Source organism: Labeo rohita, chromosome 6, assembly GCF_022985175.1.
Source record: "Labeo rohita strain BAU-BD-2019 chromosome 6, IGBB_LRoh.1.0, whole genome shotgun sequence".
NCBI lineage: Eukaryota > Metazoa > Chordata > Actinopteri > Cypriniformes > Cyprinidae > Labeo > Labeo rohita.
The window spans coordinates 3,049,817-3,067,562 of NC_066874.1; the positions used below are offsets into that span (position 1 = coordinate 3,049,817).

A 17,746-nucleotide genomic window follows, 5' to 3' on the forward strand; every position below is an offset into this window, starting at 1 on the left:
ATCAATTTAATGCATCCTTGGTGAGTATCTAAAGTATTGATTTCTTTCAAGTTTTTTCTTATTAGTTTTTTTAATAGCTACATGTTGCTTTTGTATGAGCACTGATTTGTTCTTCTGTTGTCTGACATTGACACTGATGCACTATTAGCTGATTACCAGTGAACACTGATTTGAGATTTAGCCATCCCTAAACAATGGCTGCTCACTGTACATGTCCGTCTGATGACCCTTTGTTGTCTACATTGGTGCTTCTTGGCTAGAATAAGCTGCAGTATCTTCTTGTAACCACACTAAATGAAGTGTGTGCGTGTCAGCGGGACTCCATGGACTGTGTGAGTGACTGCAGTGTGTTGTGGGATATGGGCATACGGCAGGAGTACGCCTCCATCTGCCTCGTGAAATACTGCTCGTGTGTTGTGATTGTTGACGGGAGACTCGCAGCTCCTTCAGCTCTCTCCCTTGGTCTGTTCAAGTGCTTTCAGCGATGGTTTTGTGAATTGGTGTCCTGCCATTGGGGAACGAATTAACATCTTTATGAAATTTCACACAAATGGATTTGTCACTAAAATCTTTTAGATTTATCTTCCCTCATCTCTCTGAAGATAAGCGCCTGCACCCCGAAGATGCCGTATTTATACTGCAGAACTCAAATTCATCGCTGCTGTCTCTGTCTGTCTCACTCACTCTCAATCTCTTGTCCACTGGGCGCTTTGTTTTTCCATTGAATGAAGCTGCTGATTTTACCTGAAGCTCTGCTGATTTAGTAGAGGGAGCTTTAGATTAATAACTGGTGGGCCGTGACCCAAAAATGAGTCCCTGGTCTGTTTCGGTAGGGCCACAGACAGAAGGGAAAAATAATTCTGAATGCAGATTATAAAATGCAACTAACCATATAATTGTGTTTATGCAGCAGTTGTACTGAATCCATACTGTCAGTCTGTCTATTATTTGAGGGGATTTTCAGTTACTCTTTTTGCAGGTTGCATTGCAACAGTATGAGGCAAAAAGTGAGTCTTGTGACTCTTATTTATTTATCTATTGTATTAAAGCAATACAGTTTTGCAATCATTTTCATTTTTTCACAAGTTTGATTTGCCGCTCTTTCTTATTTGGTATCACTTAAATACTTATTTTAAATCAATAGATTTTTCAGCTTTCAAAAGGGAGAAGAAAGTGTCCCGTATCTTTTGTTGTCGACAACAACATTTTAATTGATCTTCGTTTTAACAAACTGATATTGATTCTTAACGCTCTGGGGTCCAGAGGTCCAAACTTTGCTGAACATTGTTTGTACAACTTACAATCTCTCTTGTAATCGCTCAGTCGGTATTTAAACTGAAAGACAGTAATAACTGCTTGTGAACAACAACACATGCATTTACCTCAGAAAAGCCAATGTCAGTAGACTGTCAGAGTATTTTACTAAATGTGTTAAAAATGTATAATATTTATTATTTATAATATTTGTTTATAATATCTTTATTTATTATTATTATATTATTATTACTTATAATAGTTTTACCTGTTAGTGATGTCCTCATTTGTTTAGTGTGTTTTAATAGATTTGCCATTCATTTTATTTATTTTTTATTTAAGTTTTTGAAAGCCACCATTTAAATGTTTACATCTGGGAAAACATGATGTAGAAGCATAATTGTATAAAAATGTGTATATAAAAACTGTCTTATGTGTAATTTATTTGCTTATTAACAACTCAGAGTGTTGATTTTTTGATCTAAAAATAAATTACAATTCAGTTATGGCTTTGTTCATCAGAAAAATGGTCTTGGACCTGAAATATATTTGAATTATTTACAATATATAAATATATTATTATTTATTATTATTTTATTATAGTATCATTATTATTTATAATATTTGTACCTGTTAGTGATATCTTCATTTGTTTAGTGTGTTTGAATAGATCTGCCATTTTTTTATTTATATTTTTTTATTTAATTTTTTGGAAGCCGTCGTTTAAATGTTTACATTTCCACAAAAAAAAAAAAAAAAAAAAATTATAATTCCCAAAGAAAAATCAACTTGGAGCTAAAATATATTTCTATATTATATGTATTATACATATAAGTTTTCACTGATGTATGGTTTGTTAGTATAGGACAATAATTTAATTAATTTAATTTAATTAAGTTTTATAAGTTATAAGTTTTGATATATTTATGGTAGGAAATTTAAAAAATATCTTCATGGAACATGATCTTTACTTAATATCCTAATGGTTTTTGACAAAAAATCGATCATTTTGACCCATGCAATGTATCGTTGGCTATTGCTACACATATACCCGTGCTACTTATAACTTGTTTTGTGGTCCAGGGCCACATATTTGGAGGTTCTACCATTACCGTTTGTTACTCCAAAGCTTGTCAAACAAGTAATGATTTGTGTGTCATGAATTTTGATCAGTTCATTATAGATAATGTGCTTCTGCACAGGTTAAAATGTCTCTTTGTCCACTTTATGCAAATTCCCATCCAGTAATCACAATCCACTGGCGAACAACTTAAAAGTCATTGTTCACAGATGTGTGACTGTGCAGAGCAGCATCTCGTTGTCTGATGCTGGCAGCCTGCATCTCTCTTCCTGTGCCCTACATATTTATAGAGGCTGATGTTCGGCTGTCATGTGCAGCTATGCTCTGTTAAACCTCTCTGTCTGTATGTGGGTCTGTCTGTGTCTGCCTGTGCATCCAGAGCCATCTCTCCATCCCTCTCTCTGTTGCCTTTTCTTCTTTATTAATGAGTCGTGACAGTGATATCACTCTAAACAGATAAAGAGGCGTCTCTCTCAATGGTGGTCGGCTCTGGTAAACTCTGTGTTGCCACAGGCAGCCTATCCATCATGCCTTAATGTGAAATGTTGAAGTCTTCCCACTTTTCAGGACTCAATGACTCCCCCGAACACATGCCGGAGATAAGACGGACTACTGGAAACAGGAACTAAAGCAAAAAGCAAATGCGCTTTTGCGAGAGGGACCCCTGCCACGCTGAAGCTTTTAACTAGCATTTAAAAGCTTTAGATGATTCGCGTGCTCACATTTCCTCTGATCTCCTGCGAGTGAGAGTCTGGGATTGTGCGGCTAGCTGTGAAATGATAATTAAAGTCAATGTGAAAACTCTGCTTGCAGCCTATTTTACTTCTGCACGGTGATGCATTTCCAGGAGAAACTGGGCGAGAATAGGTGGGATGTGATTTTATCCATCTGCAATGAGTTAGATCATGGAAAGTGGGAATTGCTTTGTTCCTTCACAGTTATTTGTGAAATGTACAAACAATTTCTGAGTGAAAGTTGTTTAAAAATGAAAAGAAGATATGATCTCATATTAATTTCATATTGTAAAAGCAAGAACGGGTGTGTTTTTTGTATTGGTGAGGATAATTTGCTGTTTGTTTTCTTGTTTCACAGTCTTTTTACAAGAAGTCAGCAGCATATGCGTGAGAAATTGGGAAATTTATTCAATCTTTCAGCGTTTCACACTTTCAAAGACGTCTGTATGTACAGCACATGAGCATGAACAGCTGTTGGTTTGCTGGATTTTTTGTACTACAAACATCTGAGCTTGGTGTGTTTCATTCCTACAAGTACACGTGGGAGTGTTTGTAACATTTTTCACTTGTTCCAGATTTCCAGCCTTTTTGTGATGCTAAAGTTCCCCCTGAAAATGCAGACTGCGATATGTCACACATCCATATTCAATAGGAAGAAACTCCAAAAAAGGTTTTTGGCAGATATTCGCAGCCTCCTGCCGTTCTTCCAGACACAAACAGCCTCCCCACACACTGAAACAAAACCCCTGCATCAGTTTTCCTCATTCTTGCTTGAGATGACTATCTTTAGATGCTCTGACGGGTTTTTCTGTGTTTGTTTTATCAAATGTACCAGCTTGAATCTGTCAAAGGAAACTAGATCTACAAGAGCAATGCTGGCAAACGGGCAGACCTGGTTGTGAAACGAATAAAACTAGAATTATGACCTTCTGAAAATGATCTAAATCTCAGGGAATAGAAACAGATTCACATTATGCACCAACCACATCACACATTCATCATACTGTAATAATTTAGACTTTAAAGTCGCAGGCTCCTTCAACCCTGCATTGAATGAACTTAAAGAAAATATAAAAGAGCCTTTTATGCTTGAAAAATGCAGCGTTGATTCTAATTTAAATCTGATGAAAGTACTTCGCATGTAGAACGAGTGTGGTATGCAGAACAGGATTGGACCATTATCCTTGAATTATAAAGACGAGCAGTTAAAAACATCATAAAGCTGACTGACCACATGATTATATCATCATTTAAACCCCAGATGAAATAAAACTCAACATTGTCTGGCTCTAAAAAGATTTGAAAAGATGTGACAGATAGGAACTTGAGAAGCACCTTGACCAGGTACAGCCTGGAAATTGAGACTAAGCTTCATGTCCTGACCGAATGCTTAAAGTTTAATGAAAACCTTGAAATGAACTTCAACAATATTAAACAGATGTCACAACTGTGACAGCACATTGAATGATGAAAAAGGAGCAACAGCACAGTATGTCTCTGCCTGCCATCATTTAACCTCCCTCTTTCTCTCTCTCTCTATCTCTCTCTCTCTCTCTCAGGAGGCCATCATTTCCGGCCTGCTGCCTGAAACCACATATTCAGTGACGGTGGCGGCGTACACCACTAAGGGAGACGGAGCACGGAGCAAAGCCAAAGTGGTGACCACAACAGGGGCCGGTGAGATTGTGTTTAATGGTTCAGTGAAAGTTTAGAGTTTAAGTGCATTTAGATGTAAAGAGTTAAACTGTAGTTATCATGTAAAAACACCACAAACCTTCAGACTCAGGCCCATGATGACCTCATGGTAGCCTTCACTATCACAAGCTGTATTTTTAGCTCTGCACACATTTCATCATCTGAACAATCTGGCCGAGGTACTATAAATTAAATAGAACTCATTCTTTTTCTAAGGTAGGATCGGATTTATCTATTTTAGTTCCTTACAAAATGTAGTAGAGTGAACATAAAGGGGGAAAACTTACATTACTCATCAATATTTCGTTTTTTCCCGGAAGATGTTTCATATCGTCATGTGATCACGAAAATATCAAGACAGTTTTGCCATCGCAATACCACGATATTGATAATATTGATATATCCCTGTGAGTAACCAAACAGTTTCACCGGAAACCCCTAAAGAGTTTATAGAAAAAAATAATAATTAGGGTGTTTTTGGGTGAACGATCCCTTTAATTTAGTATTAGCCATGACTGCAAAATAACACATATTCTCACATCTCTGGTAGTTCCTGGCAAACCCACCATGATCATTAGCACCACCATCGGGAACACAGCTCTGATCCAGTGGCAGCCGCCGAAAGAGATGGTGGGCGAACTGATGGGCTACAGACTGCGCTACAAGCGCGAAGAGGAGGAGACCTACACCACCCGTGACTTCAGACGCACCGACGACCACTTTACCGTCACCGGCTTGCACAAGGGCGCCACCTACATCTTCAAGCTCTGCGCTAAGAACCGTGCAGGAAACGGGGAGGAGTACAGCAAAGAGATCAGCACCCCGGAAGACATCCCCAGCAGTTACCCACAAAACCTCAGGGTGGTGGGACTGACGACCACCACAACCAAACTGGCCTGGGACCCTCCGCCTCTGCCCGAGAGGAACGGGAAGATCGTACGCTACGTGGTGGTGTACCGTGACATCAACAGCCATCAGAACCAGACCAACGGCACCGCCGAGACGCAAATGACCATCCAGGGTCTGCAGCCGGACACCACCTATGACATCAGGGTGAGGGCGTTCACAGGTAAAGGAGGAGGTCCGATCAGCCCCAGCATCCAGAGCAGAACCATGTCTACCTCCATGCCTGGTGAGTTTTTAAAGATGTCTGTTTTTATTATCTGTTCTTGAACATTTGCACTCATCCATTGATGTTGATGAAACTACACTAAAACATTCTTACATTGTGATTCAGAAGTGATGCTGCACCATTACTGAATATGTAACATTTGAACAAAATGATGTTTTAGTTGAGCTGTGGGTTCAAATTGAATCATGCCGTCTGAAATGAATGTGATGAGAGTGAAAAGAAGGAGAACATTTCTTTTATTGTGACACCCTTGCTGGTTACACATATTGCACATAGTCTATTTCAGGAACAAATGACTCTAATGAGCAGACTCTAATGAATCAGTCAGAAAAGATTCACGAATCACTCAGTTGTGAAGCAGCTACTTCAAAAGTTCTAAAAGAATTGTAGATGGAATCATTAAGGAAGCAAAACTGGATTTCAAATCAAAACATTTTTAATTTTTCGTTCTTGCAAATGTCAGGAGATTTAATATATGTTTTATATGTTTATTTATATATATATGTATATATATTAATGTTTTTATAATTGTTTTCATTATGATTTTTAGTTAAAATTTTAGTAATTTTGTCATTTTTATAAGTTTTTTTTAAATGTTTTTATTAGGGTTTTTTTATTTTACTGTTGTACTTCAACCTAAACAAAAATGAGAAATCGCCGGAAAAAAAAAGGTTTTGTTTTTGTTTTTTTGTTTTTATTTTATTTCAGTTAGTGTTTAAGCTATTTATTTATTTATTTATTTATGATGTCAAATCTCAGGAGATTTAATGGAGGGCTTATATATGTTTTAAGAGTTTTAAGAATCAACTTTGTCTCAGATGTTTGTGATTAAATTCATTTGGAGAAATAAAATAGTCACAGATTGTTGTCAAATTGTTAGAGTTCAACATTAAATGTATGGGCTACACATTGTTATTTTAGTATCACTGATATACTTTTATCATTTTTGTTAATATTTTGAATTATAGATATATTCTGTTTTCATTTTAACTAATGTTTTCATTATGATTTTAGTTACAATTTAAAAGGTTATTATTTTTTTAAGTTTTAGTTTTTATTTAGTTTTTTATAAATTTTAATACTTCAACTAAATAATTATTTTAAAAATTATTTTATTTTATTTTATTTCAGTGAGTGTTTAAGCAATGTATTTATTATTATTATTATTATTATTATAAGAAAACCAGAAGGTTTAAGAAATAAACATCTCTAGTTGATCTCTGTTTAATCTCATTGCTACTTGGAAAACCAACAGACACTGAATAGATCTCATATGTGATTCTTCATTGCTAATGATTTGGTCCAGTGAGATTTCACTGTGGGAGGAGCTTTTCAGTGCAGTGTGATAAAAATAGAGTCAAGTGGCTTAAAAATACCTGACACTGACGCTTGGTGCTGTGGACAGCCACAGCTGTTAGAACACAGTCTTGAATTATCTTGGACAAGATGTGTTTCATTGTGGTCATGAAGTTCCATCCAAAATTCAGTTTCTAGCGAAAATGTGTTACATTATAGATGTAAAGTGTGCATTAAAATACACTCACACAGAGCAGATGGTTGGAGAGGAAGCAGACATACACTTTGTGGACTGCAGTCGCTGCAAACTCCACATACGGCTCGTCTTCTGCTAGAAAGATGAAGGGTTTGTTCGCCCTCATGTCATTCCCAAACTTTTCTGGTTTCCTTTCTTCCTTGGAACATATGGACTACCTCTGTGTTATGTATGGAGCTCAGCAGCCTCCATTCCCCTTTAGTTCCTTTTTATATTCTGCCTGTTCCATGAAAGAATGTAATGCAGGTTTGAAACTACTGTAGGTCTGTTGTGATTATTGATTAACCATCTGATCTTGCAGTTATTTGAGATAACCATTGAGATTTTCCATTTAAATAAATGACATTAAGGCAATCAAAGATTAATATGTGTAACGATAAAAAAAAAAGAAAAAAGTTGATGCAAACATTGTTTTGTTTTATTTTATTTTATTTTATTTTATTTTATTATTTTCAGGTTTGCTTGGCTCCAGTGTGAATTTAAGGGGGACTAATGTTACAGATGAGCATAAAGAGAAATATTTTACATTTTAACATGACGTGAGCAAAACAGACAATTAAGTCGTTAATGTCAATTCTTTGTTTGACCATTAAGCGTCAGCCCAAAAATTCATTTGGAACGGCAAGGGTGACAAAATAATGAGGGAATGTACATTTTTGGGCGACCTGTCCCTTTAAATATGTCAGCTGGGATTGCGTCTCCATCATTTCTCTGCGTTCAGACTTCTCTGCTTCCCTACAGCATAAACCACATGCAGAGAACAGATAATTGGCTTTGATTTTTCATGTGTGATTTGAGATGAAGGTCTTAAGATGTTATCATGTACAGCATGTTAATCAGTGCAGTCTCATTACACATTGAAGCGTTTCCTCTGTGAGTCTGGAAATGCATCTGTGACACGCAGTAACTCTTTTATTCTCGCCTCCTCTGCAGAGTTCACTAAAAACTTTGGTGTGAAAGCTGTGATGAAGACCTCTGTCCTGCTCACGTGGGAGGTGCCAGAAACCTACAAGTCCCAAGTGCCTTTCAAGGTGAGACTCAGCAGTTGTGAAATAGAAATGCAGTGTAAAATGAATCCCATATTGTGACGGAGTTAACCTGTGCGCCCCCTGCTGCCAGATCCTGTACAACCAGCAGAGTGTGGAGGTGCAGGGTGACCTGAAGAGGAAGCTGATCACACGCCTGCAGCCGGACACGGATTACTCTTTCGTGCTGATGAGCCGTGGGAACAGCGCCGGCGGACTGCAGCAGCAGGTCTCCATCCGCACCGCCCCGGACCTGTTCATCAGCAAACCGGCCCTTCATAAACAAGACCCAGAAGAGGGCGGCAAACTCACCATCACACTGCCCAAAGTGCAAAACAGTGCCCTCATCAGGTTAGTTGAAGAAACATAGCGACATAGAAACGCAAGCGCCATAATCTAGTGCGGCCTTCAATGCTGTACTGATCATGATAGTGTTGTCATCATTAATAGTAACCATTTATCGACTTATGATTTCTGCGACATACATTGCAGAATCCAGTCAGAAAAATTGAATTAACTGTATAACACAGAACGTAACAGAATTTGTCAAATTTTGGATGAATAAATCAAAATAATAAACTTAAAATTGCAATATGGACTAGTACCTGTAAATATCATGCCGCAAAAAGACATTTAAATATGAATCCTGCATGTTCTGCGTTTCTCTGTGGGAATGAATGGCGCAAACCCGCAGTTTTGTTTGCTGCACACATACTGAAGTGTGCGTGACGCTTGCTGTGTTTTCAGCCTCTGTGCGTCAATAAATGAACACACAAACAAACTCTAGAACTGCTCTGAGGGTCACTACATGAACATTTTACCGTTTCTTTTGAGAAAATCTATCATCGTATCAAATGCAAACGAAAACTTAAAGGTCTTCACAGCAACCCGTCAAAATAAAAGTTTGGTTTAACTTGAAGAAACTGTGACAGAAATATATAACTTTATGTAACGATAGTACTAATACAACTACTAATAAAATTATTATAAAAAGATAATTCTTTAAGGAAAAATATAAATGCACAACACCGTATTTTTGGGGGAAAAAGGTTGGTATTTTTTATAAAAAAGTGCTTTTGATAATAAAAGAAAATAATAAAGCCATTAAAATGGAATCCATAAAATTAATGGAAAACAGCATTTGGTTAAAAAAATAATAATTTGAAAATGTATTTCATAGGGCCTTAAAATTTTAAATTTTTATTTAAAAAAAATGTAATAAATTGCTGTTAAATTGTGTAAGTTTAATGATTTCAATTAATTCGACATGCTTTTGAATTTTTTTTAACCATTAAAACTTTTAAATGAAAAAAAAAAATGGAATCCTGAAAAATTAAGCAGCTCATGATCCAGTGTTTTTAGATTGGTTTACAGTAAATGCTGCTGCAAAAGCTCCATCTCTGCCAACGCTATGAGTTTCGCTTAAAAAGTGCCTTTGAAATGCAGCACACACACAACCATCTTCTCAAATTTTAAGTAAGAAAAATGTATAAATTATCAAAAGAGAAAAGAAGCTTTAAAGTCTACACCAAAAAAAAAAAAATCAAGTTTACTGTTGTTCGGTAAAATAAAATACAATAATAATAATAATTATTATGATTATTTTATTTATTATTTCATTATTAATTTAGTATTTTTTTTACAGTACAAAGTTGAAATATATTACTTTATTTTTTATTTTATAATTTGAATAATAAAATAAAAATATTACGTTGAGAAACTATTATTATTAAATAATTGTTTTTATTTTACAGCACAATAGTATTATTGTAATAGTATTGATTTGTTTAATTTTAAAATGTAAAAAAATGAATTAAAAAACAGAATATTATATTGAAATATTATTTAAATAATATTTGAAATAAAATATTATTTTAAATTATTATTATTATTATTATTGAAGAGTAGGTGAGAGTTAATGTCATATCAATTGGCTATGAATTTATTAAGTAATTAATTAATAAACAAACAAATAAATGAGCTGAAAAAATGTTACAAAAGCACTTTGTTTTACTAAAATATGCACTCTGACCACTTCAAGTTTCACCAAATAAAGTGTTTATTGTTCTCTAGTGCTACTATCAACATGATACATTACATTGTAGCTGCACTGATGATGATTGATATGCATTTTACCTTTAATTAAACGTGCTAAATAAATTCTGCTGCAGACGTACATGTCGAGATGAGTGATTCCCCAGGTTTCTATTTCATCTTGTTGCTGAGTTGTTTATATCCACAGCCGTTTCCTTTAGCTTCTTTTATTCATTTAGTTGACAGATTTGTTGCTGATATATTTGTTTTCGCTTCACTTGACATGCAAAAAAACAACTTTCAGGCATGTTTTCCTTTATATAAATATCCAGATATTGTGGAAATGTCTCTTTGTTTTCCCCCAGTGCGAATAAATGGGTAGCCATGGATACCGAGATTTGTTTTCCACCATGCAAAACAAGGTTTTCTGTATAAAATGCATTGCTAAGTGTGTCAGTGATTTGCACTGCATGACTTAGAAAAAGCCACAAGATCGATAAAAACAGAAATAGTGTATGTACATTACTGCTTGTGGGCTACATTAAGTGCTTGACAATAAGCAGAGAAAAAGTAATGTTTTCTTTTGCATTGACTGACATTTGACACCAAAGTAAAAGCAAACATAATCATTACTGTTCATCTAAGGCAACACTGTTAGCACTGCCGTTCCTCACTGTTTATCTTAAAACAGCTCAAAGATGATATGTGTTGGCTCTCAGGCGATGTTTGCTGGAGTCTCAGAGTTCAGCCAGCGCTCGCAGACAAGAATCCTGTTCCTCTTTGGGCAAATATTGGACCGTTTTTATGTTTTAGCAAGACTGAGGCTGAAGGTTAATACTCCAACACTTCCCATCCCAGCTCACACGGGTTTAGCTCAATGCAGCGAGCTGGATTTGGTGTAATGCGGTGCAGTCTGAGCCGGCTGAACGCTGCCCGCAGGATCGCTTCTGACCAAAGACGGCACAGCGATCCTTTAATTAGAAACTACCAGACGTATTTCCTCATCAAAGCCAAAGCGAGATTGTTAGCGGCAGTTACATCAGACGTTATAGACATCACACATATCAAACAACGCTTTTGCTCAGTCCTGGCATGAGAGCGTGGGAATTACTCAGCCGGTAATTGGGTTTCAAGTGTTTGTTTCAGTTACTGAATGAGCGGTGAGCTGCGCGGCTGTCAAAGATTCGTTTAGAAATGCAATCAGTGGTGTAATGTCCAACCAAACCGTTTCGTCACAAACAAATACGGCGAACCTGTGGTTTGTGAACTCCACAATCAGAGATGAAGAATGTTTCTTGAGCAGCGAATCAGCATATAAGTATGATTTCTAAAGGATCATGTGACACTTAAGACTGGATTAATGATGCTGACAATTCAGCTTTGCATCACAGAAATAAATTATAATTTACAATTATATGTACATAGAAAACAGTTATTTTAAATTGCAATAATATTGCAATTTAAAATAATAAAATATTGCTGATTTTATTGTAATTTTGCTCAAATAAAGGCAGCTTCAGTAAGCAGAAGTACAACATCGTTTGCCACATTAAAAAAAATGAAGATTATGAGATTAATGTCCTAATATTTTGAGAATTAAATAGAAATTATGAGAATAAAGTCGAAATACTATGAGAATAAAGTTGAAATATTTCAAGAATAAAGTCGAAATATTACAAGAATAAAGTTGAAATATTACGAGAATAAATTTGAAATATTACAAGAATAAAGTCGAAATATTATGAGAATAAAGTCGAAATATTACGAGAATAAAGTCGAAATATTACAAGAATAAAGTTGAAATATTACGAGAATAAAGTTGAAATATTTCAAGAATAAAGTTAAAATATAATGAGAATAAAGTCTAAATGTTTTGAGAATAAAATTGATAAATTACAAGAATAATGTCAAAATACTATAAAAATAAAGTCAAAATATTACAAGAATAAAGTCGAAATATTACGAGAATGAAGTCAAAAAGTTTTGAGACTAAAATTGATGTATTACGAAAATAAAGTCAAAATATTACAAGAATAAAGTCGAAATATTTCAAGAATAAAGTTAAAATATAACGAGAATAAAGTCGAAATGTTTTGAGAATAAAATTGATATATTACAATAAAGTTGAAATACTATGAGAATAATGTCAAAATACTATGAAAATAAAGTCAAAATATTGCAAGAATAAAGTCGAAATATTACGGGAATAAAGTCGAAATATTACAAGAATAAAGTCGAAATATTCTCTCGAAATATACTCAAATTATTATAACTTTAATCTCATAATTGCTACGATTTAATTCTTGTAATCAAAAAATTTTATTCTCAACATTTTGACTTATTTTCTAAATATTTCAACTTTATTCTAGTAATATTTTGACTTCATTCTCGTAATTTTGACATTATTCTCAAAATATTATGATTTCAATCTCGTAATCTTTCATTTTTTTTATTTTTTAACGTGGCACTAAAACGGCATCGTACAAAAGAGACTTTATATGCATGGTAAGGAAAAATGCATCATGTTGTTAATGACTTGTTTCTTTGTTTTCCTCTCAGGTGGTTTTATATAGTGGTGGTACCAGTAACCACATTAACTCTACGCCAATGGGAAACCCCAGAGGATATAGATCTGGAGGAGGTGAGTGTGTTTGATATGATCACATAAAAAAATGCATAAACAGATGTCTCACACTCTCTTACCTTATTTTTGTTGAGACTGATACATCAGTGCTGTGATATACGTTTGTTGTTGTTTCCATGTTCTACAGTGTGTTAGTACTGCATGATGCAACTATTTTGTTGTTCCACTCGTCTCAGTTCTGCATCTGTGCATCAGCTGTTAAGACACACAGGCACTTTGAGGACTCTCAAAAAGCTTCTCTTGGCATTTTTGCGTTTTTGTTATTACTACTGAGCTTTCGGGCTCCAACACAATTCTGCTTTCTCATGAGTTTGCTTGCTCTCAATAAACTATCGTCTGCAAAATAGGGGAAACTTTTCAGGTGCTGCCTACTGAATATCAAAATGCAGCGGCGCTGTTAAATTCACAATGGTGTCACCAGCGTTTTGAAACAGCCTGTTTTCACGCAGCCGTTCTCCCCCGAGTTGCCCCTTATTTATGAGCGTTGCCGAGTCAAATGAGAGGTGTATTATTGGATCCAGTGTTGTGCTGGTGTTTATCACTGTGCTGATATTATACTCTCTGCAGTCCTCGTTCTCTCTGCCAGTAGACGCCATTTGTTCAGCTGCAATCCTGCGGCCTTGGATTTGATTCAGTCTCCACAAAATGTGCTTTACTAAAGCTAAAGTAGCAGCGGTCTGTTGGTTATTATGGTAGTGGAGGGAAAGAGTGAGGGATGGAGAAACAGGGGAAGTGGTCTATAAAGAGACAGATAAAGATACTGGAGACAGTGTGTGTGTGTCATTTTGAATTAATGATGCCTCTGACTGAAACACCTGAGGCTGATATCTGACCTCTGATCTCTGGGTCACAGTCCAGCTGTTTCATGGACTAAAAGTGCCAATCAGCATAGACCTAGACTGCTGGCCAATATATATGTGTGTGTGTGTGTGTGTGTGAGTGTGTGTGTGAGTGTGTGTGTGTGACCCTGGACCACAAAACCAATTATAAGTAGCATGGGTATATATGTAGCAATAGCCAAAAATACACTATATGGGTCAAAATTATCGATTTTTCTTTTATGCCAAAAATCATTAGTATATTAAGTAAAGATCATGTTCCATGAAGATATTTTGTAGATTTCCTACTGTGAATATATCAAAACTTAATTTTTGATTAGTAAATGCATTGCTAAGAACTTTATTTGTACAACTTTAAAGGCGATTTTGTCAATATTTAGATTTTTTTGCACCCTCAGATTCCAGATTTTCAAAAAACCTGGAAACTTATAAAATGTAAAGCTTATATGTATAAATCTCAATGTAAAAAAACTGACCTTTATGACCTTTATGTCTTGTGTTTCAGGGTCCCATATATATATATATATATATATATATATATAGTTCAAAAGTTATAATAAAAAGTAATAGTTTCATGTTTTTGAAAGTAGTCTCTTCTGCTGGCTGCATTTATTTAATCAAAAATACAGTAAAAACAGCAAAATTGTAAAATATTATTACAATTTAAAACAATTGGTTTCTATTGTAATATATGTTAAAATGTAATTTATTCCTGTGATGCAAAGCTGAATTTCCAGCATCATTACTCCAGTCTTCAGTGTCACATGATAGTTCAGAAATCATTCTGATATGCTGATTTGCAAAAGTACGGCATTTATTTGTAATAGAAATCTTAATATAAACATTAGAAATGTCTTCACTGTCTATTTTTGATTAAATTAATGCATACTTGCATGGTTTTATGTATATATATATGACCCTGGACCACCAGTAAAACCGGTAATAAAGGTCAGTTTTATTAAATTAAAATAATCAAAATCAAAATATTGAGAAAATCACCTTTAAAGTTGTACAAATGAAGTTATTAGTGATGTATATCACTAAATAATACAAGTTTTGGTATATTTACGGTAGGAAATTTACAAAATATCTTCATGGAACATGATCTTTATTTAATATCCTATTGATTTTTGGCATAAAAGAAAATAAATCAATCATTTTGACTCATACAATGTATTTTTGGCTGTTGCTACAAATATACCCATGCTACTTACGACTGGTTTTGTGGTCCAGGGTTACATATATATTTGCAGTAATTTTTGAACTATTTAAAAATTAAGCTATGGTGTGACCCTAATGTGTCTTTTCTTTAGTGCATTTAATTTACTCTAGTTTAAAATGTTAGTAAAATAGTATTTATTTTTCTTCTGTTCATTTAGTCAGAAACAGTTTAGAAAACATTTATTAATTAATCAAATATGTCCAAAAATGTAACATCAGTGGCAGAGGTTATGCATGAAGGATGTTTTTTTCCCAGTGCATCATGATTGTTTGTCATTTTATTGATGTGCTTCATGTGATGTGTCGTTTTCTGTGATTTATCAGCTTTTGGGGAGTAATGGAGACTCAGGTGTGAGGAAGAGGAGGAGAAGACAAACTCAGGACTTCCTTCGGCCTTACATCGCTGCCAAGATGGAGTCTCTTCCAGAAACCTTTGTGTTAGGAGACGAGAAAACCTACAGCAGCTTCTATAACAAACCTCTACCTGGACAGCAGCAGTATCGCACCTTTATACTGGCGGCACTGAAAGACAGGGACTCGGTGAGTCACACACAGACACACACGCATATGTGAGACTAGCTGCATAAATAGCCATTATGTTAAGATTGTGTCTTAAGAACTAGTCTGACCCAGGGTAAAACGATTCAAAAATAATTTTCAATACTTGAAATAAAATAAAAGTTAACTGAAATCAAGAAACCTTATTTTGTTTTAAAAAACAGCCTTGGCAAAACAACATTTTTCATGTAGCTAAACTAAAAACCAAAATAAAAATAATATGAACTAAATAGCCATTAAAAAAAGAAAGAAAAAAAAGAAAAAAATACAAATTACAAAAACTCACATGAAAATTATTACAACTTTTGGAAGCCTAAAAATAAAAATTATTCAGAATCATAAAACCAAAAATTACAATAGAACACTGCAAAAAAAAAAAAAAAAAAAAAAAAAAAAGATTTTCTTGCTTTGTATTTTGGTTTTGTTTTCCATTACAAATATCTAAACATTCTTACATTCCTAAATCAAGATACAAGATAAATTGAGAAGCATAATGGCACAGGATATTAAGTTTTATTTTCTGAAAATGAGAAAATCTTCCAATGGGGCTTGAAAAATAATTTAGTCTTCACTTTGATTATTTGTATACCCCAGTGGAAGATATTTTTTCTTGTTTTAAGCAAAAACTAAATTTTTCAGAACACAAAACATAATATCTTAATAGCTGCTCAAGTAAATGTATCTTGATTCAAGAATGTTTTTGATATTTGTACTGAAAAATAAGACAAAAATACCAATTTTGCAGTGCATCTCAATGATTCTGTAACACAGAACTCACCGAGTATATAATCGGCCTGATTTTTCGTTATCAAGTCTTAAATTGAAATCCTAAAATAGAAAGAATGAAAAGAGAAGATCAGAGAAGGAAAAAGGAGGAGAGGATGAGAGGGTCTTGTGAAAGGACAGTCTGCGGTGGGCTGGTAAACAGACTAGCGAGTGTGAAATTGGATGAAAGAGGTTGACTGCAAAACTACCGCAGCACTTAAAGAAAAACAGATTAGAGGAGGAGAAGATGAAAGAAAGAAGGAGAAAGAGACATCACATGAAGGACTGCGGCAGATCAGCAGAGAGTGTGACGGCGGAGGAGAACGAGATGCTATCATTAATGCTGGAGAGACCTGAGCGTTATAGATGAAGAGATGGAGGAGAGGTGAAGGAGAAATAAAACACACATGAATATGCATCAGTAAATAGTGGCTGGAGTCAGTCAGAGATGCATTACTCACGCTGTGGGATGTGCTTCCATCTGAGGTGGTGCAGATTAAATTGATCACTGGGAAAGTTTCCCACTGACAGATTCCCACAGCACCTTTAGATGCTCTCTCACTCCGCTGCTCAGCGTTTCTCTCTGAATCCTGTTGCAGGGAGAGACAAATTCATAAATTGCGAAAATGTGCAATCACAAAATGTCACAAAATTGGCCCTTTTTTAAATAATAAATGAAAAGCTAGGGCTATTACAATTACTAAAATCAAGTTTGATGCAGATCAGTGTCTGTGTCTATTATTTAACTACAAAAGCTTTAGGATTTAAGATGCTATTTAAGTCTGCATGTTCTGCATGTCTTTGTGTGACAGAGCACTGCATTTTTGCATACTGCATACTGAAGCACACGTGATGCTCTGGTGTTTCATCGTCTGCAGTTTCACTATATGAGGACATGAAAACAGTCACTTCATCAGCATTTCTCATTTTCATTTATGAAAAAAATTCTCAAAGGTTTTCATGGCAAACCACAAAAATAAAATAAATATGTAAATATAAATGTACTGGTAGTAAACGTAGAAGTAGTAATAATTTCTTAACACAGAAATGGAAAGTTATGCACAAATGTGTGTTTTTTACTACTTTTTCATCTAATAAATCAAATCAAACCACCAAAATTAAATATGTAAATATAAACAAACTTATAGTAGTAAGAGTAGTAGTAGTAATAATAATAATAATGCAATATATTAGAATACTATTTTAGGGAAA

The 17,746-nt window shown here is 34.7% G+C and overlaps 1 protein-coding gene across 13 annotated transcripts in view; it reads left to right on the forward strand.

The window, feature by feature from the left end:
* Positions 1-17,746, forward strand: part of ptprfa (protein tyrosine phosphatase receptor type Fa) — a 236,252-nt gene that overhangs the window by 183,071 nt on the left and 35,435 nt on the right. For all 13 annotated transcript variants that reach the window (XM_051111347.1, XM_051111346.1, XM_051111352.1 and 10 more), the window contains 6 exons: positions 4,629-4,746; positions 5,315-5,896; positions 8,382-8,479; positions 8,568-8,824; positions 13,067-13,148; positions 15,536-15,751. In XM_051111347.1, coding sequence (XP_050967304.1) covers positions 4,629-4,746; positions 5,315-5,896; positions 8,382-8,479; positions 8,568-8,824; positions 13,067-13,148; positions 15,536-15,751 — 1,353 coding nt within the window. The remainder of the gene's footprint in view (positions 1-4,628; positions 4,747-5,314; positions 5,897-8,381; positions 8,480-8,567; positions 8,825-13,066; positions 13,149-15,535; positions 15,752-17,746) is intronic.